The 23,324-nt window shown below is 44.4% G+C and overlaps 2 protein-coding genes across 2 annotated transcripts in view; both read right to left on the bottom strand.

Moving 5' to 3' along the window:
* The window catches only part of LOC119373712 (scaffold protein salvador), a 29,730-nt gene extending 10,255 nt beyond the window's left edge, over nucleotides 1-19,475 (bottom strand). The window contains exons 1-9 of the mRNA XM_037643777.2: nucleotides 19,255-19,475; nucleotides 18,686-18,814; nucleotides 16,901-17,258; nucleotides 14,801-15,003; nucleotides 12,379-12,663; nucleotides 11,095-11,416; nucleotides 6,999-7,223; nucleotides 5,859-6,013; nucleotides 5,006-5,067 (exon numbers count right to left, since the gene is read on the bottom strand). Coding sequence (XP_037499705.1) covers nucleotides 5,006-5,067; nucleotides 5,859-6,013; nucleotides 6,999-7,223; nucleotides 11,095-11,416; nucleotides 12,379-12,663; nucleotides 14,801-15,003; nucleotides 16,901-17,258; nucleotides 18,686-18,773 — 1,698 coding nt within the window. The 5' untranslated portion in view covers nucleotides 18,774-18,814; nucleotides 19,255-19,475. The remainder of the gene's footprint in view (nucleotides 1-5,005; nucleotides 5,068-5,858; nucleotides 6,014-6,998; nucleotides 7,224-11,094; nucleotides 11,417-12,378; nucleotides 12,664-14,800; nucleotides 15,004-16,900; nucleotides 17,259-18,685; nucleotides 18,815-19,254) is intronic.
* Nucleotides 19,476-21,741: 2,266 nt separating this feature from the next.
* LOC119373714 (zinc finger protein 239-like) overlaps nucleotides 21,742-23,324 on the bottom strand; it is a 28,631-nt gene continuing 27,048 nt past the window's right edge. Inside the window, exon 5 of the mRNA XM_037643779.2 lies at nucleotides 21,742-23,174. The gene's annotated coding sequence lies outside the window, so the exon portion shown is untranslated. The remainder of the gene's footprint in view (nucleotides 23,175-23,324) is intronic.

Raw genomic sequence — 23,324 nt, 5'->3', positions numbered from 1 at the left:
GGTTATTTTTTTCCTTGTCAGTGCATGTAAGACTAGTGAATTTTTAAATACAAAGCATTTCTTAGTGAACTTCTGCGACTTTAAGCGTATCTATCTATCTGTCTACCTATCTATCTAGCCGCCTACGACTTTGTGCTCTCCTGGCCATTTCGTTAATGAGATGTATACCAAAATCGGTATGACACAACATGACCGTATTACGAACATACATGACAAGTCACAACATGAAAATGATGACATGCATGTCATGAACAGCATGATTTACATGCCACAGCCTTGGGGCTCTTGCGGCCGTCTCGTTAATTTGATATATACCAAAATTGGTATGGCATGACAAGAGCGTATGACAAACATAATGACCGGTCCTAAAGTGCAAATCATGACACGCATGTCATGTACAGCATGATTTACATTACATGGTCCCGGGGTGCTTGCGGCCGTTTACATGAATGGAAACATACCAAAACTGGTAAGACGAGACATTTCTGTGTGACAAACATAACTGACACATGGAAACATGAAAATCATGACATGCATGTCATGTGCGACATGATTTACATGCCACACTCATGGTGCACTCACGGCCACTTCGCTCGCTTGATATACACCAAAATTGGTATTGCACAACAAGACTGTATGATGAACGTAAATCAGAGGTGGTAACGGGAAAATCATAACATGCAAGGCATGTACGACACGAGTGACATACCACACTCATGGTGCCCTCGCGGCCATTTGGCTCGCTTGATATGCACTAAAATTGGTATTGCACGACGGTACTGTGTGATGAACGTAAATCAGTGGTGGTAACGTGAAAATCATGACATGCAAGCCATGTAAGACATGATTTACATACCACGCTCATTGTCCGATTGCTGCCGTTTCGCTCTCTTGATATACATCAAAATTGGTATTGCGCGACGAGACTGTATTATGAACGTAAATCGGAGGTGGTAACGTGAAAATCAACATGCAAATCATGTACGACATGATTTACATGCCACGCTCATGGGGCTCTTGTGGCCGTTTCGCTCGCTTGATTTACACCAATATTGGTATTGTGCGACGATACTGTATGATGAACGTAAGACAGTGGTGGTAACTTGAAAATCATGATATGCATATAATTTACGGCATGAATTACATGCCACGCTCATTGTCCGATCGCTGTCGTTTCGCTCGCGTGATATACACCAAAATAGGTATTGCGCGACACGAGAGCATGACAAACATAAATGAGAGGTGGTAACATGAAAACCATGACATTCAAGTCATGTACGACATGATTTACATGCCACGCTCATGGCGTACTTGGGGCCATTTAGCTCGCTTGATATACACCAAAATTGGTATTGCACGACGTGATTGTATGGTAAACATAAATGGCAGGTGGTAACTTGAAAATCATGATATGCATATAATTTACGGCATGATATACACGCCACGCTCATTGTCCAATCGCTGCTGTTTTGCTCACTTGATATACACCAAAATTGGCACTGCGCGACGCGGCTGTATGACGAATGTAAATGAGAGGTGGCAACATGAAAACCATGACACGCATGTCATGTACGACGTGATATACATGCCATGCTCATAGTGCACTTCCAGCCGTTTTGTTAACTGGATATATACCGAAACTGGTATGGCACGACACGAGTGTGTGATGAACATAAATGACAGGTCATGCATCGTATATTCCGGAATACACGTTTCATTAGCATGGTATATACCAGATTGGACATGCATGCATGCATGCCAAACATGCGATATATAGTGAACTAGATGCCATGGCATGAATGACTTCATTTGCCTCAAAGACGAACAAGGCCATGTAGCAGCTCTTTGCTGGCTGCTTCGCATTACATCGATTCCCACAGTGTGTGGGATTTGCCATATTTTTTTTGTGTGCTAGAAACTACTTAGGGATCAGAAAATTACCTTATCTTGTTCCTGACAAAATTTCAGTCTAGAAACAAACTTCAAAGCAGCTTTTGGCGAAGCAGTTTGGAAATGATAGTTTTTATAACAAGCTCGTTCCCCCCAAAACTGCGAACTCAGAAAAACTGAGTTCGAAGATTTAACACCATGCTATTTATTTTGATGGTCAAAAAAGTTTATCAGAGTGACCTCCTGCATAAATACAGCCTTCCTCATCAACATGACACTGTTCTGTGACAATTTCATGCAATCATCTTCAATTTTTCACAGCTTTCGAGCTGTGAATGTTGCTCGCAATACATGTTAGGGTGCTATACAAAACTGACCACGCACTGATCGCAATGAACTCCCAGGAAAACAAGCATATAAGCCGAGTGGCATACAAACACAGCAGGAGTAACTCAGAATTGGCGAGAAAGCAGCGGCGGATGGTCACGTGATACGTTTCTGCCAGTTTGATCTTCAGTTCCAATTTTGCAGCGACTCTGCTTTTGGTGCACAGATCAAAATGTGCCTTGTTAAATTATTTGTTTGTCCTCTGGCGTACTCTCGACAGAAGGTCTTCTGTGACAAAAAAGCGCGAAAAACAAACAGTCTACCACGGGCATTCACTTCACGTTCGGCTTCTTACCTGCTTTGCAGCCGCGTCTTGAAAGGGGCATTTCAGAGACGCTCTCTCCAGCAAATTCCCGCCACCCTCTCGCAAAAAGAATTTTTTTATTCTTTTCTGCTGCATAGATGACAACCAAACTTGGCGAGCATGTCCTTTAATGAACCATCCATTCAAAACAACTCAAGTTTGAAAATGCATATTTTTTTTTCGAAAATTGCGTTTTTACTCCGCATCCCCCCTTAATTTGGTTTTTATGGTGCAAAAGCTGCTAAGGCTATGCTGCGCTAGTCACAAGGTGTTGAGTGTTGAACAGTGAAATGACACAGTGAAATGATGCAAACAAGGCACGTGCAAATGTCATTCTTTTTGGTTCAAAGGTAGAGCAAGCAACTTTGAATAGTAGCGGGACTGGACTTTCAGTAGAATGCAAGTGATAACCTGTAAAATATGTTATGTTTTAAAATTTACTATACTTAGAGCATGTAAGCCGGTATAACAAGTTTTTAAACTGAAGAAATTATGAATAGATGTGAGCGTAATACCGTATTTACCCGCATAATTTGCGCCCTCGCATAATTTGTGCACCCCTAATATTTAACCAGCTTTGCTAAAAAAAAATATTTACTCGCATATTTTGCGCTCCCCGCCCCGCTCGAGCCAGCTCGCCGGCGCGCGCGCACGGGGAAACTTTGGACGGCCGCGCCCCGCGGCCCTCACCGAGCAGGCGAGCGCAGTCATACACAAGAGAGGCTGCGAGTGCGAAGTCCCTTCTTCTGATTACTTCGTTCTATTCTCCGGAAACCGCCGAGACCGTACCAACCGTACCCGAACACCTAAATCTGTTCACCGGTTGTCGGAACTATTCGAACGTTCTCCCGCCGTGAGAATGCATGCACGCGACACGGCACGGACTACTTTCTGCATCGGAGGCGTGCGAGGGCCAGTCGCGCCAACATTTTCCCGCGCTGACCCTCCTCCTCTGCGTCCGCGCTGCGACGCAGCCTTCGTTGATTTCGGAAGTTTAGGCAGTTTAGGTTTCGCGATCAACCAGTTGCGTTTTCACTGTTCTCTTGCGCTGGGCTACAATAACTACTCGGCAAAATTCAAGCTAACTGTTATAGAATTTGCCTACGGAAACGGGAACCGTGCCGCAGAAGAGTTCGCTTTTTAATACAAGACCGAGAAGGAGACCGTTCCGAGGACCGAAGCATGGAAAGTTTCCTGCCGTTGAAGAGTACCTTTTCAAATATGTGCGAGAGCTTAGGCCCACCGGCATCGCCGTGCCGTGGCACCTCGTTACTCCCAGCATTGTCGCGAAGAGCTTCAAGAAGACGCCTCAACGCACTCGACGGAAGCAAGGACGACGCGCTTTGGAAAAGCGGTGACAGCGGCCGCGGCGATGATTCTCAGTCGGACTTCTCAACCAGTGATTCTGACTAGACCGTGCATGACCGAATCTGGCTGGTTAAAGTACGTGCTAATTCTGTTAAAAACCGTTCGTTTGCGCTATAATTTATTTTCTTCTTCAATTTATTATATCGCGCGTGTTAGGACTATATATTGTGCGTTATTTCAGATGTGCTCGCGAAATCTCCGCGTAATTTGCGCACCCCCTTTTCGGAGCTCCAAATTCGCGAAAAAAAGTGCGCAAATTATGCGAGTAAATACGGTATGTTCATTTAACCTTGAAGTGGGGCTTCGTGACAGTGCGGATTTTCCCTGGAAAGGTGTATTCACAGTATAACACCCTTCCCCTACAGTAAAACCACCTTTACAGGGTGGTTACATGCAGACTAATGTACACCTGTTCGTTCATTTTGAATACTTCGACATTTCTAATAATTTAAATACGAATCAAAGCAAATTTGAATACTGTTATATTCGTTCAAATATTCGTAGTGCTCGAATATTCACACAAGCCTAACTTAGAAGCAACCAGATTGAGCTTCAGAATCATCCAGTTTCGCTGTTTCAAGCCTTGCGCAAGCTTCGGCATTTTTTTTTTTACCGTGAGAGTCTCGTCCGATTTAATCGTACTGTGCCTGTGATGTGAACTGTGTTGCAGATTCTCGAATGTACGCAGTCACCAGCAACTACCGCGAAAACGCTTGTCGAGTCTTGTCTTGCTCTTCATATTTGTTGCTTCTACCTTCATTTTATCGTAGAAACTTTACCAAATAGCCCAGTTGTCAACCCCGCTACTGTGGAATGTGTGGCGATACATGTACAAACGGTCAACGGACTTGACCTACGAGACCAGACTTTTGTCTATCGACGACAATGCTCACCAAATGTGGTCTGCAACTCAGGTACACGACAGAATGCGACTTTTTGTATTTACCGACAGTCGCTGGGGTGTACCCAGTGACCGAACATGAAAATTGGCCGAAGAAAGCCATTCACATTAAAGACAGGCACACACAAGCAAGCAAGCAAATGGTGTGCTCGCACCTTCAGCTTATGGTCAGACTCCTGAGGTGCCCTCGAGTAGATGTAGAGCCACTTCGGGATCTCTGTTGAAAAAAAGACGCAGCACGAGCGTTACAAATCAGTGCAGGAATCCTCCATCCTCGCCTTTGTCCTCTGAGGCTGAGGACTGACGACGATAAACAACATCCTCAGAACACACTGCCAAAGTCACAAGCACGACTGGAGAGTCCATATAACCTCGCGATGAAACCTGAAGGCAGTTTGGACACACAATCACTTTACAAGTAGGTTATTATTACCAACTGGTACATTTATAATGTGAAGAAGACATCAACTTGTTAATGTACACTGGCTATATGCTGAAAGGCAGCGTTTTCATTCATGCCGACAAGTTTGCCATCCCCCTGTGTTTTTCATAGCCACAACGCAGATGAAGGTGCAACATCACAAGGTAAGTTGGCATGCTGAGGCGGCAGCATCCTGGATTTTCCCATTCAACTCATGTTAAGCAAACACACCTTATGGCTGCTGCTTTTGTCATTCGTCAACGTGCAATGGCATGGAATCAATTATGGTAGAATTTCTGTAAATGGAAATCACTTCTAATGGAACAACAGTCTTGTGATTTGTTGGTTTTGCATTTGGGTAATGCAAGAAAAGAACTGTTCCATGAAAACCAGGTCTCAAAACTCTCTGCAGCCCAGACGCAAGCTCCAACGGGTTTTGCTTGAAACACTATCTTACATTGTATCCGTTATGAACAGTGAATGTAGTCACTTGCAGATTACTCTTGAAATTGATCAAAAGTAATATGCCATTATGGCATATACTGTTATCACAACAGAATCAAGTCATAGAGGTAGGCTGAACTCACCTTCGGTGAGGTAAGGGTTTGCTGGCACCAGCACGCTGTGCTGATGAAAGTTTGTGTGTCGGGGAGGTGGCAGGTGGCTCATGGGGGGCGAGCTGCCGCTCTGTCCGTACTGGGTGGCGCATGGGTGCTCGTATTGTGCCTGCTTGGTGATGTGGCTGAAATTGCGGAGGGGAGAGAAAGTTGTGTGAAGATGAGCACTGAACTGGTAAGGAAAGGAAAGATGCAGATGGAATGACACTACGTTGCCTGTCGTCCCATGACGTATCAATTACGAGTGATTTGAATATTACATACAGTACTCCCGGATTGAAAGGTGAAAATTTAGGGCTAAGTAATGCACATACTTTCGTTTCTAGCTTCTGCAGTTCGTATCGTATCGGCATAATTTGGACTCAAACACTTACATCAGAGCCAACGTTACCTTTAGTGGCCAGATTTGTGGCGACATGTCGTGGTTATGTAGAGCAATCGCTCATATTTATACCGAAAAAATTTATGTCGCATTTGCATTGGACCAGTAGTATGTATAAATACACTTTATGGCTGCTGCTGCCACTTCGTCAGGGAGGTGGCAATTCGGACACACAATCACTTTACAAGTAGGTTATTATTACCAACTGGTACATTTATAGTGCGAAGAAGACATCAGCTTGTTAATGTACACTGGCTAGATGCTGAAAGGCAGCGATTTCATTTGTGTCGTACAACACAAATGTGTACTTTCTGTGAAGCTAGTTCTGTGAACTAGCTTCTGTTAACAAAATAGTGCTAATTGGATACAAGAGCATGGGTGTAGAAAGAGTAAATTACAATAAACACAAACTGCAACAAAGTTTAGGTGAGCTAAGAGGCCTAGTTTCAGATAGTGTAGATATCCTCCGTGCAAAATTTTGTTTAAAACTGAATTTGGAAGTAGACTCTCGTTAAACGGAACATAAAGGAACCAGGAAATTATGTTCCATTTAACAGGAGTTCCATTTACTGAGAGATGAATAGGGGGGCAGAATACAAGTACGAAACCAACCAATTAGAGGCAGCTGTTTCAGTTAAGCTGCAGTTCCACTCAAAAGAGATTTCCAGTTACTCAGAGTCTACAGTAATTGAATAAAGCGACAACAACAGCGTGAATCTAGCCCTCACTTGACATAGTAGACACCGTGGTCGGGCGAATCGACACGCTCCCAGCCAGTGGGCAGCCCCTCCTTCTCGTACGGGTGGCTCCAGTGGGTGGTCTTGGTGTTGTGGTCGATGTAGTAGCGCCGACCGCGCATCGTGTAGTCCACAGTCCAGCCCGGTGGCAGGGGAAGCTCCTCCGCATTCTTGGCGGCCAGTCGCGGCTGCGAGCCTCCACTGCTGTTTTGAAATCTGCATGCAGCCCCCCTTGATCCTGTCAGACTGCCATCACTGACCAAATGATAATAATATAATAATAATTGTTGGGGTTTCACTTCCCAAAACCAAGATGTCAGTAAGAGGGACGCCATAGAGGAGGGCTCCGGAAATTTCGACCACCTGGGGTATTTTAACGTGCGCTTAAATATAAGTACACGGACCTCTAGCATTTTGCCTCCATCAAAATGTGTCCGCCACAGCTGGGATTTGATCCCGCATCCTTTGGGTCAGCAGTCGAGACCCATAACCATTGGATCACCACGGCGGATTATCTGACCAAACGAGCCATCTACGAACTCAAGAGTCACACAGAAATGCCCAAGTGATGAGGTAACTGTACAGGAAGCACTGGATTGACGTCGCAGTGGCAGCTGAATCAGAATCTGAACTTCATTTCCTCTTTCAGGAGAAAAGCTACTGCAGACAGCCTTCACAACAGTGGAACTGTCAATGTACAGGAAAAGAAAGCGAATATATCGGTGTACTTTCTATGTGACGAAGAAAAGTTATTACAACTAGCTTGTGTTAACAAAATAGTGCTAATTGCATACAAGGGCATGTGTGTAGGAAGAGTTTATTACTAGGGGTGTGCGAATATTCTAAATTTCGAATATTTTTCGAATAGTGTTTGCTATTCGATTCGATTCGCACTGGAATTTTACTATTCGAACTATTCGAACTTTCCAAAAACAAATACAGTCAACGTCCGATTGAAAGTGACCCCTTCAAATATGCTTCACCTCATTGCACTTTCGTATTGCGGCAAAGCTGCCTTTCAAGCTCCGTTACGGTCGAACTTAGGCAAGAGACAGTCAGTCCGATTAAAAGTGGTCCCTAGATTTTCAATATGCTTCACCTCATCACAACCCCGTATTGCAGCAAAGCTGCCTTTCAAGCTCCGTTACGGTCGAACTTAGCCAAGAGACAGTCAACGTCCGTTTGAAAGTGGTCCCTAGGTTTTCAATATGCTTCACCTCATCACAACCCCGTATTGCGGCAAAGCTGCCTTTCAAGCTCCGCTACGGTCGCAAATGTTAACTCAAGAAAACGCTGGTTCCAATATGGAGATGAAAGATGTGGCAGAGTTGGGGGCTCAATGAATGCTGTTTTGGACCTGAAATTTGGGCAGGAAGTCCGAAAAATCGGACGCTGAAGCTTTTTAGCATCCAAAATTTCAGATGTTCTTATACATCGACGTCTACAAGGCAGATTTGGAACTCCGGACTTGAAGGGAGCACACCCTTCTCTGCCACATCAGTTGGGCTTCCGCAGAAGTTGAAAGAGAAGGAGAGGCTGAGGAAATGGCATCTCTGCCTATCACGTGTAAAGTGTTGTCGGCAACACTTTGGTTGCACCAAATCATGTACATAAATACAATTTGGCCTCTACATTGCCTCGTTCTTGATAAGAAAGACAGCTATGAAATATGACCCCACCAGCACTTCATCAACCTAGCGAAAAGAAACACTTTCATGTTGCTATCTCACAAGAACATACTTAGGGATTCTCTTCAACTTTTTCTGTAATTTCACTTCGAATTATTCGAAAATTATTCGATTCGATTCGCACTCAATCTTTATTATTCGAATTCGCTTCGCACCCAAAATTTTGCTATTCGCACAGCTCTATTTATTACAATAACCACAAACTGCAGCAAAGCTTAAGTGAGCTAAGAGGCCTAGTTTAAGATGGTGTAGATATCCTCCGTGCAAAATTTTATGTTTAAAATCGAACTTAGAATATTACTTGGAAAAATCATGATATGAAACACAACGTTGTCATTACAGAGACTTCCTGATAAATTCTGACTGACCTGCGGCTTCCTCGATGTGCTCCTAAATCTAATGGCATTTTTCACTTGTCAATTTGGAGTGAGTGAGCACTTTCCAGTTGTAGTTTTAAGTCAACTCACTCCACACTGGATCATTCTTGATTGCTGTACTGCCGAGGTAAGGATATTGGGCGGAAATAGAACAAGAAGCATGCATCGCTTCTGTCTTCACGAAAAATCAATACGCAACACTGTGTCTACCGTGGGACGGCAGCTTGTCATCCAGGGGAATGTACAGGGCACAAGTTGGGCAGTCTCTGAAACCGATTTGCGTGACGTGCACAAACGAACTTCTGGTATGGTTTCTGCGAAGCATTTTTGCTCTTCACTGGCACACTCGGATTGACACAATCCTTGTTTTAACTCCAGGATTTCGGAGGCCACTCCACAGTGGCCAGTGAAAAACATAACAAGGCAACAGTACTTCAGTGAACGCCTCGCATCACGTGATTTGCCGCTGGTGCAGCGGAATCCTGCCACATGTGCACTCCCTGTTATCTACACGACCCTATCACGTGCCAAGGTGCCTTGTATTGGTTCTATACAATTATTGTAAGTCTCTAATTAATGAAGTGCAAATTGCTTTCTCCGTATTTTGTACCAAAAGTCCACATCATCATTTTGAGCATCATCGTCACAATCATTTCGTTTTATTTATTCCTTTTTCAGTCCCCCGTCTGTTCACGTGACCTGTGTGACACTACTACTACAGTCGAACCCGGGTATATCGAACTCGCCAAAAAACGCTTATTAGTTCGATATATGGCATAATTCGATATAGGCCCGCTATAGGATTTGACACAAAGGCACATAACAATAAGAAAAGTACTTTATTAATATGGTGGCTTACTTGCGTACCCTACTTTGGAACAAAATAGTCCTGGATTTTCTTCTGTGTCAACGACTTCGCTGCCTGCGACAGCATGCACGCCTCCACGTTGTCCAACGAGTCGGAGCAGCTGAGGCAGCAACCTTGCACATTCACGCAATAGCGCCGGACCAACGCAAGTGCACTAATCACTTCGGAGGATGTAGGCAATGGGCCATCGTCAATTTCCTTATTGTTGTCGCTTTGGCTCGTGGTCGGCACGACGTCTGCAACGTAGTCCTCATCTTGTAGCTGACCCATGATGGCGACATCATCGTCCGCACTGACGAACTCGCCGAATGTCGATCCGTCGATAGCTCCCGGGAACTCTGCCGGCTCGCTCCAAACTTTGGCGGAAACACCGGCGGTGTCTTCAGTGCTGTCATCGGAATTTGGGGTGTCATCACCAGGCATGCGGAAGCCGGCATGCCTAAAGCAGTTCTGGATCGTCTCCTTCGTGACATCTGCCCACGATCTACTCAACATAGAAAGAGCTCGACCCGATTTATGATTTCGAGTTTCACGGCGAACGGCAAATTCTGCCTCTTTGCACAAGCCATGACGACAGCGCGCCAATAAAGTTCACAGAGCACCAACAGGCAACACCACCAGCACGGACCACGCTGAATGAGGACTCGAGGAAAACAAGCAGCAGCAGGCACACAAGAATAAAGAAAGAAAAAATGGCGCTCACTTCTACCGCCTCCGTGCCTCAGAGAAAGCACGACGGCCTCTGATTGGCTGTAAGCGCTGCGAGCGGGCCAGGATCATTTCTTGCAGGGGGGGTGTTCGCCCGTGCACAACCGGGTCTAAACCACTTTTACTAGGGTGGCGCCGGCAGTTTTGCCCGCCACCGTGAGGGAAAGCCAACTTGCTGGGGCACTTTTGAGGCACATGGAGTTTGATATATCGGTTGTCGTTGCTATTTTCGTTCGATGTAACAGTAACTTTTGCTATATATTCTCAATGTAAATTTACCGTGTTTAGAAATTGTTCGATATACGGGATAATTTGATATAAACGGGTTCGATATAGTCGGGCTCGACTGTATTACGACGACGATGGTGACAACGACAAAGGCACAGAATAGAGTAAGACACCTTTGCTGTCAAAAGAAAAGAAAGAAAGGAAAGCAGGACTCGCACCTCTGCAAAGACGTGTTGCTGCCACCAGCAGAGGATGCATTCTGCGGAGCAACGCTGAGGAGCTGTGGATGGCTGGACGTTGGAGACGCAGTCGTCACCACGGCAGCGGCGGCAGAAGAGACAGCGAGGTGGCCGCTTGTGATGGGAAGTGCGGTGGCGGCAGCACTCGTGATGGCGGTGGGCAGGAGCTGGCTGGAGCTGAAGATGCCCGGCGTGTACGTGACCACCGTGGTCGCCGATATGGACACCGGCGACGGAAGCTGCTGGTGCTGGCTGCTCACGCTGTTGCTGCTGCTCATGGGACTCGAGCCTCCGGCATTCACTGGACGGAGTTGGAAACCGAGCAGTAAAACCATCAGACTTTGGCGATTCAATGCTGGGGCTTTACATACCAAAACCAGGATAATATTAGGAGACACTGCAGCGGAGGGCTCTGCATTAATTTCAATTACTTGCCGTTCTTTCATCATCTTCATCATCATCATCAGCCTGACTATGCCCGCTGCAGGGCAAAGGCCTCTCCCATGTTTCGTCAATCTCAACCCTGTCCTGTGCTCGCTGCGGCCACGTTATCCCCGGAAACTTCTTAATCTCATCTGCCCACCTAACTTTCTGCCACCCCCTCACATGCTTGCTTTCTCTTGGAGAGCAGTTTATTACTCTTTATGACCAGCGGTTATCTTGCCTTTACGCTAGTGCCCCGCCCATGCCCATTTCTTCGTCCTGATTTCGACTAAGATGATCTTCTTAGTCAGGTACAACCTTGGAAGGCAGCAGTGTTTCCAGCTCAAAGGCAGGTGCACACAAGCCTGCACCAATAAGTGCGCCTAGACTGACATCATAAGCCACACGCTTGGTGACCCTGCCGTCATAGAGCACCACCGAGTATACGAGTGGGACTGCTCTTTTTAGTCATAGAGGCAATCAGCTGCTGCACTTCAGTCATCTAGGCAGGGCGTCTCCTTCATTTTTAAGTTGTATCTGATGATAGGTCTAAGTTAAAAAGATGTTCTTGCCTCGGTTGAAATGTGGTCAATGGAGGGGTACCCCCTCGCCGAAATTTTTCAATTTTGCATGTGTACGTATACACGCACGCATACAAACACACGCATGAACACACATAAAGGGTGGTTCTGTAGCCTTCTGGCTAGCAGTGCAGCACCATAGATGTTAGGCTTCCACTGCGGGCGACTTTTGTAACTTTCGCAACACTTACTTCGAGGGCTATGTACAAATGAACCAGACACCATACTGTGTGAAAGATCACCGCTGAAAAGCCCTCACCGGACACCCGAGTGATGTGCGGTGGGCCCGGACTGTGGAGGGGCTGGTGGTGCTCGACGGAGTGCAGGGCCGGCTGGGCATGGGCGGCCTGCTGCGCGTACTGCTGCCGCTTCTGCTGGTGGTACAGCTGGATCTGGTAGTTCTCCTCCATCTGGTGGTAGTAGTTGTCCTGCAATGCCGAGTCCAGAGCCAGCCGGTCGTCCGTCGACATCCCCCCCGCAGCCCCACCGATCATCATCTGTGACTGTAGAGGCTGCTGCTGTTGCTGCTGCTGGTGTTGAGAATCTGTAGGGATTGGCAATTAGGCACTAATGTTGAACATTGTAATAATGGACACTGGTACAGCAAATAATCGGTTATAGCGAACGAAATACAGACTTCTTTCTGCCACGCTTCATTTTAATTACACTTATTGCTTTTATATTGAAACCAAAAACACAAGCGCCACCGCAACATCAGCTATAGAAGAAATATTTGGTTTGCGCGAGGCTCAAAACTCAAAAGGTAGCATAAAAAGCAATTTAATTATTTGAAGACAATTCACAACCATATATATTTTTTAATGTGGTTGTGACATTTAACCCTTTGCGGTCCAAAACTTTTACCCACTTTCCAGCTCTACTATTTTGCCAGTTTCTGGCACTGGGAAGAAAAACACAAACTGCGGAAGAAAAACTCACAGGATGTTTATTTTTGTTTTGCTCCTGCATCCTGCAGGCAACTCCTTTAGCAATATTTGGGCAGCGTGTGATGCCGCTCAAAGCATTCTCCTGGGTGCAGGCCAGGGGTGACGAAGACGACGGGTCGTCGTCTTCGTCACTGACTACTCTTGAATCACTGTCATCACTGTCTGGTGGAGGCATGCAATTCTCTTCCTCACTAAAGTCATCCTCGCTTTCGCTAAAAGCACCACCGTAAAACGCACGCGGTGAAAACGTGGCCATGCTTCTCAGCAAACCGCACGCAAGTGGTTACGCTCTGGGCTCCATGCTGACCATAGTGCTGCACCCTAGTGTAAAAAAGTAAACCTCAACAAACAAAGCTCACTTATTCCTCAAGAGATGGCACTTCATGTATACAGAAAATGCGCGCGACTCGCAGTGAGAAAACTGAGAAATTATACCATGAATGCCCTTGTCGGGCGTTGCCCGACAGCGGACCGCTACGGCCGTGTTGCGTTGCCGGGCGCGGCCTGACAACGGACCGCAAAGGGTTAAAGTTTGGTTAAAATGTGGTCACGTCCCTCTTAACATAAATGTGAACTCAGGCCCGTTTTGTCAAACGTAATCTGTTCGGTTGCAATTTCACCTTCTCATGTTTCGGTCGGTTTAGTTTGGAATTCCACAAGGAGGCAGGTAAAAAACAGCAGTTTGAAGCCTAGAATAATTCACTTTTGCATCTAGGATTTTCACGTGAGCCAGACTGCCGATTTGTGAGTGTCGATTTCTATCTATACTATCACAACGAATATAGGATACATCAAACTAATTAATGGTCCCCCTGCTACTTCATTATAACAAGGTCTGACTGTTGGTAATCGATCGTTTTTGAAAAGTACTTGTGTGCTGCGATTACGTCCTCCACACTCTTTTTCGTGCTTGAGATTTCATGCATTTATATATGGTTTATTTATTTACAGATACAGTGTAACTTCGTTAAACCGCACCAGTGCAAGCCGTAGTTTCATATTAAATGCAGTTGAGACAAATTGCTGACCCTGTCTCTGTAAGCCTAATGTACTCGTCGACCGCTTGAGCCATATGTACGTAAGTTGGAAGTCAGCGCTCGTTTGTCTCTGTGTGTTCGTCCGTCGTCTTTTGCACTGTTATTTTACGATCACGAGCAACCAACTAGCCTGATTTACCACCACTGTGGAGCCATATGTAGTTGGTCTGTATGACTCTCCCTTAGTGCATACTGCAATCACTTATTCTTGCGTAAAGGTTAACTGATTTTTCTGCTTGCAGGCCAATCCTGTGACTATTGTGTTTGCAATATTTTATTTATTGTTTTTACAGTAACTGCAACTACGCTCTCGTTAAACGGAACCTCAACGAACCAGGAAAAACATGCTCCGTTAAACGGGAGTTCCGTTTATGGCGAGATGAACAGAGGAGCAGAATTCAAGCATGAAAACAATCATTTTAGAGGTAGTTTCTTGATTCAAGCAGCAATTCTGTTAAAAGAGATTTCCGTTTACTCAGAGTCTACTGTAGTTACTTTGTTGAAGCTAGTGTTTGTAACACTCTTACTTATAGCAGGTGATGTACCAGAGACTAGCCGTAAGATCCAGTTTTTCCGTCTTGCAGGCCAACCTTGTCACTGCCAAGAGGAAATGATATTCTCGGAAAATGCGAACAAATTCGCAAAATGCCTGCCACATGTGAGCCTCGAACTGTCCCAAAACCCCAAAGAGGCTTGCCTTCGAAGAATGGACCCACAGAGCCCTTGTGTAGGTGCATGGGTGACTCATGGGCGAATGACGGTCGGGACGAGACATAAGGATTGGCGTACACGTGCGTGCTGTGCGCCTGACCCTGCGGTGATACGAGTACCACCTGCTGCGGTACCAGCTGCGGTACCGTGGCGATGGGCCTTGCTACCACCACGCTGACATTCACTCCCCTGCGAGCGAACGAAAGAAAGGAATTGTTACACGCGAGAGTGCTGGTAGCGCAAAGCTACAAACGAACAAGATTTCTAAGTTAGGCTTCATTAGTTTATACTTTTAGCAAAAAAGCACAGACGACGAAATGGGTAGATATGTCTGCTCATCCGTTCCATTGTCTGCATTGCTTAGCCATAATTAACAACAAATAAAACTCGTGTGGGTTTGCAAGGTTCAGGTTCCTCAGGTTTAACATTTTCAAAGCATTGCACCTGAAGAGAGATTTGTATTGTTCATATTAACAGTGTGAAAAAGGACAAGAGAAAAGAGAAGCTACAAGACGAAGAGCTTGTCTTCTAGCTTCTCTTCCCTCGTCCCGTCCTTTTTTGTACTGTTAAAATGAACGTATACAAACTGGCCTGCATTTCGACGCTTCCACAATTTGTCTTGATCATACATATTAAACCCAAGATCAAGGCCTTTTCACGGCATTCTCTGCACCATCCGAGTGAACCAGACGATGGCAGCTGCCAGATCGAAAAGTGTGGTCAAATTAACAATCCAAAGCACTGAACATCAACAAGCCAAATGCATGAAGGATACATGCATAGCTGCATAGAAGTGGTTCCGGCATTGTCCTGCCATCAGCTTGCTTATACATTGACATCAATTTGATGCAGATCGTTGCACCGACCCAGACAAGAAAAAGCAGCCCTGAGTTGCATTTTGAATTCCTCGAGTCGACAAACATTCAATGTGCAGCCTAAACATGCCGGCCTACCTGGAGATGTTAAGCATTCGTCTCAGTGTTTAGACCAAGAAATGTGGCTTTCACAAAAACAAGCATGATGAGGCAGTTACTCTCTCCAGGCATGTGAACAGGCAGCCTTCATCAACTCACTTTGACATGTGAACGAAAATCCCTTTCTTCAGGCTAGCAACACATGAGTTGCCTATAAGAACAAACTTTGACCAAAGGTGATTACATCCCCGAGGTGTTTTTTGAAAAGCATATTAAGGATATCTGAATATTCAATACGTTCAAATGATGAACTATTCGATTCCGTCCACGAATCAGACAAAAACCATTCATAATTATGAATATCTTTCTCATATATATATATTAGAAAACATCAACTCTACAGTTAAACATAAAGCAGAAAGCTTATCAACTAGCTACATTATACAGGCTTTTATTGCTTGGAAATGAGTCAGAGTAAACCTAACTATACAGCACCACAATGTCAGAACTTGAAACAGCAATGCCAGATACATACAGCATCATGCATCATTTGCACAGTAACTGATTCATCACTGCATCAATGTTGTTTCTATACTCAGTTACAACCTAAGAAAAAATGGCAGCTTTTCCCACTGAACAGCGCCGCACCTGTCTTTCACCTGTGAAAGACAGTCATGCTAACTTGTTTTTGCTCGAACTGCAAGTAGCTTTTCTCGGCTAATGTAAATACTACGCATATAAAAAAATAAAGGTTCGTCATTCCATCCTAAAAAAAAAGAAAAAGAAAGAAAGAATCCCTGACGAAATTAATCAGGACATTCAAATTTCAGGCTTAAAAATAGTGACACAAATGTGGGTCTGTATGGCAAAGTCAACTATCTGAAACCATGAGAAGTACGTGATGTAAATGGGTAAGCACCTATATGACGTGGAACTTATGCATATCTTCTGTGGGAGGAGACAACGATGGCTGTGGGTAGACCTGACTGGGTGTGTGTGTTCTGTTTTTGTTTGTTTTTCCTTCTTCTTCTTTTCTTCTTTCTTAGGTTGCAACCGAGTATAGTGTTTTTATACAATACCACAGACAGCACACCAGTGAAAATGATGTTAGAACAATCGATGTCTAACCAGCACAACTGATTTGGGGACTCTGAAAAGAAGAGCGGCCTCACCCGACAGTGCTGGTTGCCGCGTGCCTCGCTTTCGGCGACGAGCTGGCCGAACCTTGTTCGGGCACGGCCAGGGATGCACCCCCGGCTGTTGACGACGATGACGCCGTGCTCAGATGTGAGTGCTGCATGACAGGAACCGGAGACGCAGACCTGAGAAACGGCCCCAGCGGAGCATTGTGCTCCTTGGCATTTCCAGAGGCACCCTGAGGCAGAGACAGGCTCTGCTGGCACGCCCGATTCTGACAGGCACGAGCGCATTTCTGGGCCAAGCTCGCGGGCTCCGAAGCGAACTGTTCCTGCGCCTCTTCGGGCGACCGCTGGTTCTGCCGATGATTCGCGGTAGTCCAGGTGTTCACCACTGAAACACAGTACATTAGTTGTAGTTGAAAGTAGAACTGTTCAACCCAAGTAAGGTTAAAATATAACAATCGCAAATCTTGTCACTGAACACGCCACAATGAAGTTGACGTTTTGGTGACGTCGCAGAAAGGAAAGGCATGCAGACACTAACACATGAGAAGGAAAACGAACTTCTCTGTGTCGCTTCTCTTCTGTCCATGTCTGTGTGCCTTATAGCTCTCGCGAAGAATTTAAACCAGCTGAACTCCGGTTACGTACTTCCCACATGGTCGCTGTTTCGATGTGCCAAAATCTCAACCTTGTCGTAAATCATAAATTTTGTTACCAACGATACAACAAAGAAGTTAACGTGTTTCCCTTATGGTGGATGATTTGGTGCCCTGAAACATCAACTATACATGCAACACATCAACTGCACAGGAATTTCGGTGCCTACGGAGGCACAGGAATGTTCACTTTAACGTGTTGTGACAAGATTTATAGCTGCTACACAAGAAGGAGTAGTTGTGATGTGAGTATTTTTTTTTTACAGGAAATCGCGGAACACATCATGTTAATTGACATAGCGATAAACTGCAACTCAAAAAGACTGAATTTTTTTTTTAAATCAACTGACCACAAGACATATAAAGCAGGTGCAGAAAAAACTACCATGCAGTGTGTTTTTGTGTATTAAACTTGGAAGCCTGCAGCGAAGCCGAGAGTCCACGTAGGTCAGCGTTATGAAGAAAAAAAGAGCGGAACAGTTATTCCATGTCAAGCACCTGTAACATTAAATTAATAGTTGTCGCATTAATTTTACAGAGAAAAGGAACGATATCTGGATCGGTTTAGCAAAACGCAAAGGAGAACTGTGTCAATCAGGTTGCAAGAGAACCTGGCTTGCCTGTGCTCTCGGATTAGCTGTGGGCTGATAATTGTAGTGTGAGAAAACAGCACTAGAAAGGAATTTTCCATGCACATGTTTCACACATCAACATTTCGCCAGGTGCACATGTAGGGGTTAATTTTTTTATTAACAGCAGTTTTACCGTATAACTGTGCAAATAGCAGAACTGCAGAAAAGCTACTGCATGGCAGCCAGGTTTAGCACGTAAAGTGAACCAAACCATGCTTCTGGCTCTCTTGCAAGCTGCTAACTGTAATGGACGAAAACCACGCAATGAATTTTAAGGGAGCTAATGATAAAAATTAACCAAACATGCACTATGCTGTGTGTATGTACGGTCGATTTTTATCATTAACTCCACTTTCACTCCCATTACTGTGCAAAATGCAACTATACACGCATTATACTGAGTGCATGTATGGTTCATTTTTATAATTTACTCCTTTTTCACTCCCATAATGGTGCAAAATGCAGAAAAAGCACCGCGTGACAGTCGCGTGAAACGTGCACCATCGTATCAAGCTGCAACGACTGACCTGGTACGTGCGGCGGTGTTTCCTTTTTGACGTACTTGCCTGCCACACCATCTCGCAGATATTTGAGGTCTTTTTTCTTCGATAACATCAGACTGTCGCTTGATCATTGTAGGCCGACCACCTCAACTCCTGCCGTGGAGATACACGATAAAAAAAAAAGAGGGGGGAGAAAGGAGAGAAGTGTATAACACAGGTCGACGTCTTGGTCCGATAGCAATATCAACTAAACAGTGCAGTTTAAAAAGGAATACGACGTACGTAAGAAATTACAGTAACGTGGAAGAAGTCCTTAACTGCAACGCCCCTTATATAACATCGCTGTTCAAGCAAATGAGCGATTCAAGCAAAACCCAAGCGCTTGTGCTCGAAACGTGTAAAGTCGAAAGTACTGACGAGCAGCAGGCCAACCTCATTTAAAGCACTTCGAACATTTCTATAAGCTCTGGAACCGACCGCCGCTGTCAAAATGAGCGATCTTCACAGCCAACCTGTGTGCCATAACTGCCGAGTCACTTGAGCAAACAAAATAAAAAAGTTTTACGACCACAAAGTCATGCGAAGATGCATACCATTTTAGCCCGTGGGTCACTACAGTTTTCACCTTTGAAGTGGTGGGGGCGAAGTTGTTTACTCAGTTTATCCGATTGCCCTCGACCATTGAATGTCAGCGCTTGTCACCCGTCGCGCGTGCATGATTAGAGATGCGACGGGAGTAAACTGTTTTTCGCAGGGAAGACATTGCGGGAACTCCACAAGTTGCCCCCCTCAAGAAAAATGCATAGACGTGTGCCGAAATATGCTGCAGAGAAGTGTAGTGTGCCTGCACGCCACGCGGCTGTCGCCATCTGTATTTGTGTCAAGAAAGCGGCACGAAGGCGGCGCTGCGAGCGTTTTACACTTCCTTCTGGCTTCTTTTCATGAGTGCACCTGCTGCGCGTGTACTTCGTCTGCTTCGTCCGCTCTGTATTTGCATCGTCGCGCAAGCAAAAGTAGTAGTAGTTGCGGTAGTCCCTTGAAACCGTGGCACACACCCACACTGGGGGATTTTCCAAGAACCGGGTAGTTTTAAAAGAAAATTACATCTTAAAAAGCGCTTGAACTGCGTCTACTTCGTCCACTTCTTCTTTGCGGCGTCCACTCGCGAGTGGATCCTTGCGCTGCTGTCGCATACCGCGTGGGCTCAGAGCTTTTCTAGAATATTTCTAGAACGCTGGTGTCCCTTGTAATTTTACGCTTTGAAACACGGTTGCGCGCAGAGTTCTTCAGTGATTGAAGAGCTCTGGGTTGCACGTACACAGCATTCATATTGTTCACCCTATTTTGTTGGGAGTAGTTTGGCTCGTGGAGGGGAAAAAATTCGTGTTCGTGTGAAAGTTCCTATCATGCTCCTGCATCGATTCCTTATCGGTCGGCTTTCCAGCGATATCGCTGGTGGCGGCGTTATCTCTCGACAAAGCTGGAACATTCGCATGCGGCGCGCAATCTTAACGGGACGTTCTAAAACAATTGCGATCTTCTTGCACATCTCGACAAAGCTGGAACATTCGCATGCGGCGCGCAATCTTAACGGGACGTTCTAAAACAATTGCGATCTTCTTGCACATCGCGGCGCGGCCTGCGCAGCGCGTTACCCACAGGCTTTGTGGGTGAAGCTTCAACTCATGAAAAATAAGACGCGCGGCAATACTTCAACCCTTTGTAGGTTTGCCTATATTTTTGACACGATGATATAAAGACCGGCTGTAGTATAGATATAAACCACAAAGAAATAGTATAAAACAAATTTCATCAAAATCAAGCCAGTACTGTACTGAAAAAAACAAAAAGTGGGGCACACATGTCCCGCTTACTTATTCGAGGGTTTTCAAAAGTGGGATAACATTGTCCCACTGACTCATCAAGACACCACCTTGATTGCATCACCAGGTATTTGCGATGAAAGGGCCGAAGCAAGTGGCAAGGAAGAGCACTTCTCAAGTTGTGCAGAGGAACGTTCTGCGCACCTCATTTCCAGCAGTAGAGCACCACCTGCACCTGGCCCTCTTGTAAGCCTTCATCACACTGTGGTCTGTTCCTGTAAAGCTCACTTCGCCGCATGCTCCAACCATTTTTTGTCACTTTCCCTGTCCTTTTGTTGGCTGTCAAAATTGTTGAGTACTGCTTTTGTCCTTGAATATCTGCCCTTTTTGAAGAGGTATACGACACCAAGAAAGATGTCCTCACACACCATTATCCACAATTATGCCTAGCAATGAATGTGGCAATTTGGCAGGGCATTGTGTTTCGATGCGTTTATAAGGTAAAGTTACTGCACAAATATACAAAAACACGTGATGACTGGAAGCTAAAATGACCTCTCTGCAAAACCAGAAAAAGAGAAAATCATCCGGCATTTTGAATGGTATGTTCTTTCTATCTGAACAAGAGGAAAACTCTGAAGCTTTTGCAAAAAATTTAACAAACTTCAACGCCATTGTAACACTACTGCCACCCTTCAAAAGCATAAAAGAATTTTCCTCCGAATTACGAAGGGTTACGTAATATATGAGTAACTTAGCGTTGCGTTAATTGCAGTGGGTGATGTGGGAGAAAACGTTTTTCTGCAGGAAGAAAAGTGGGACGTATATGTCCTGCTGACGAACAAAGGGTTGAGACATTATAGCTTGAAACAAGTTGTGTCTTCAATGTTTCATGGACAATAAAAGTGACAATATACAATAGTGACGGTCTTACCTCAAAATAGCCCACGGTAATACAAATGATGCAGCAGAGATTTAAATGTTACTGGTATGGGTTACTGGGTTTATGGCGCTCAATTGTTCACATACTTAATTGCTTCGAAACAGTGTGTCTAATTCCCTGTTACAAGGACAGTGACTAAACTACAGTTAACCGTGTACAATAAGAAGCTAGGTGGACAACATCATTTCTACAACAATGGTTATTACAAAGAAAATTCGTAAGTGCAACAGTATTCAATGACAATAACAAAATAGCATATCAGAGCCATCACTGAACTTATATTGCAACATTAGGCGTAATACTATGCTAATGATTTCATATAGAATTAGTGCAAGCATTGAAATGACATGAATGTGTAATATTGACAACACACAACAATTTATTTAGTGTGATGAAAAATACAGCAGTGATTATGTGATAAATGATTAATTGGTGCAACGATGTGTCTTCATGAGAGAAGGAAATGAAAATCATAAAAACAGACAAGAAAAGAGCTGCAAGAAATCTCACCTGAAGAGAACATAGAGGCAACACAACTAAGAGTATACAATGCAAAGATCACATTTTATCATTCACAAAGCAACTGTACAAAATGCACCAGTAACACACATGTGGGAGAAGTAAGAAAGGCACAATGTCTAATTAAAAATAACATATCTCAAATAAACGAGTGAACTCTTACGACCTGGTTCACTTGCACTTAAAGGGTGATGACATGAGAAGTAAGTGAGCCTGAAGCAATATATAACTGTTTCAATGTGTTCTTTAACATAAGGTCATTCGTTAAGGGGGGAACCTGCTTCGGAGACATATTTCTTTGTTTGTGAGTACATTTTTATGAAACTTTCGCAGCTTATGTATTTTTATGTCCTGATTTCAAATATGCTATATTTCGTGTATATTGTTGGGAGCAAGATTTATTTATAAATTATGAGAGTTATAAAGCAAATCATTGTATCACAATAAGCTGGAATTAATACTGTGTGCAGTAAAACAAGAATGGATGTTCCAGGCCCATTTGAACAAAAGTTATGGTATGTTGAACATTCCCCACTTGACCCCAGTTTGACCGAGCTCGACATCACTCACTTGCCAAATGTTCAACGTACCATAACTTTTGTTCAAATGGGCCTAGAACATCCATTCTTGTTTTATTGCACACAGTATTCATTCCAGATTATTGTGATATGCCGGTTTGCTTGATAACTCTCACAGTTTACAAATAAAACCTGCCCCTAACCATACAAAAACTATTTAATAGCTTCAAAACTACATATTGTATTAGAACAATAATTGAATTTTTGAAATCAGCACAAAAATATATAAGCTGCGAAAGTTTCATAAGGATATGCTCAAAAACAAGAAACATGTTTCAGAAGCAGGGTCTCCCCTTAACCACAAAATCAAACGTCATTAGAGGAGTCCAGTCTAATTACAAAAACGGAAGAAATGTCCAAGGCAGAAGAAAGATTCCAAGAGCACTATGAAATAGCTGCTTCTATTAGTGCATACAATGTTAATGTTCTTCACGTTAGAAAAGGCAGTTAGCTCCCACAAAACGAGGCATTGATGTTGGTTCTAATTTAGCACACACACATTCCTTACAACAGAGTACGTTGACATCTTAAACTATATACAACCACGTTAGATACTATGCACACAATGCCACAAACTCCATGCAATTACACACAGCATGAAGGACACAATGTAAATTTCCAATTCCGACCAATTAGAATATGATGTACACCTATACATGTGGCCGCTGACCTACTTGGCAGTACTATGATGGTGCTATGGTTTCATGTGCGCTCAACTCAGGGGCATAGAGAGGATTTAGAGTTGGCAATGAAAAGAAATGGTCATACGCCAGTGAAAATACACCAGTTTGCACTCAGCT

The sequence above is a fragment of the Rhipicephalus sanguineus genome, chromosome 11 (assembly GCF_013339695.2).
Source record: "Rhipicephalus sanguineus isolate Rsan-2018 chromosome 11, BIME_Rsan_1.4, whole genome shotgun sequence".
Taxonomy (NCBI): Eukaryota; Metazoa; Arthropoda; class Arachnida; order Ixodida; family Ixodidae; genus Rhipicephalus; species Rhipicephalus sanguineus.
Note: the sequence above shows the minus strand (reverse complement) of the source record. Positions and strands in the feature narration are given on the sequence as shown.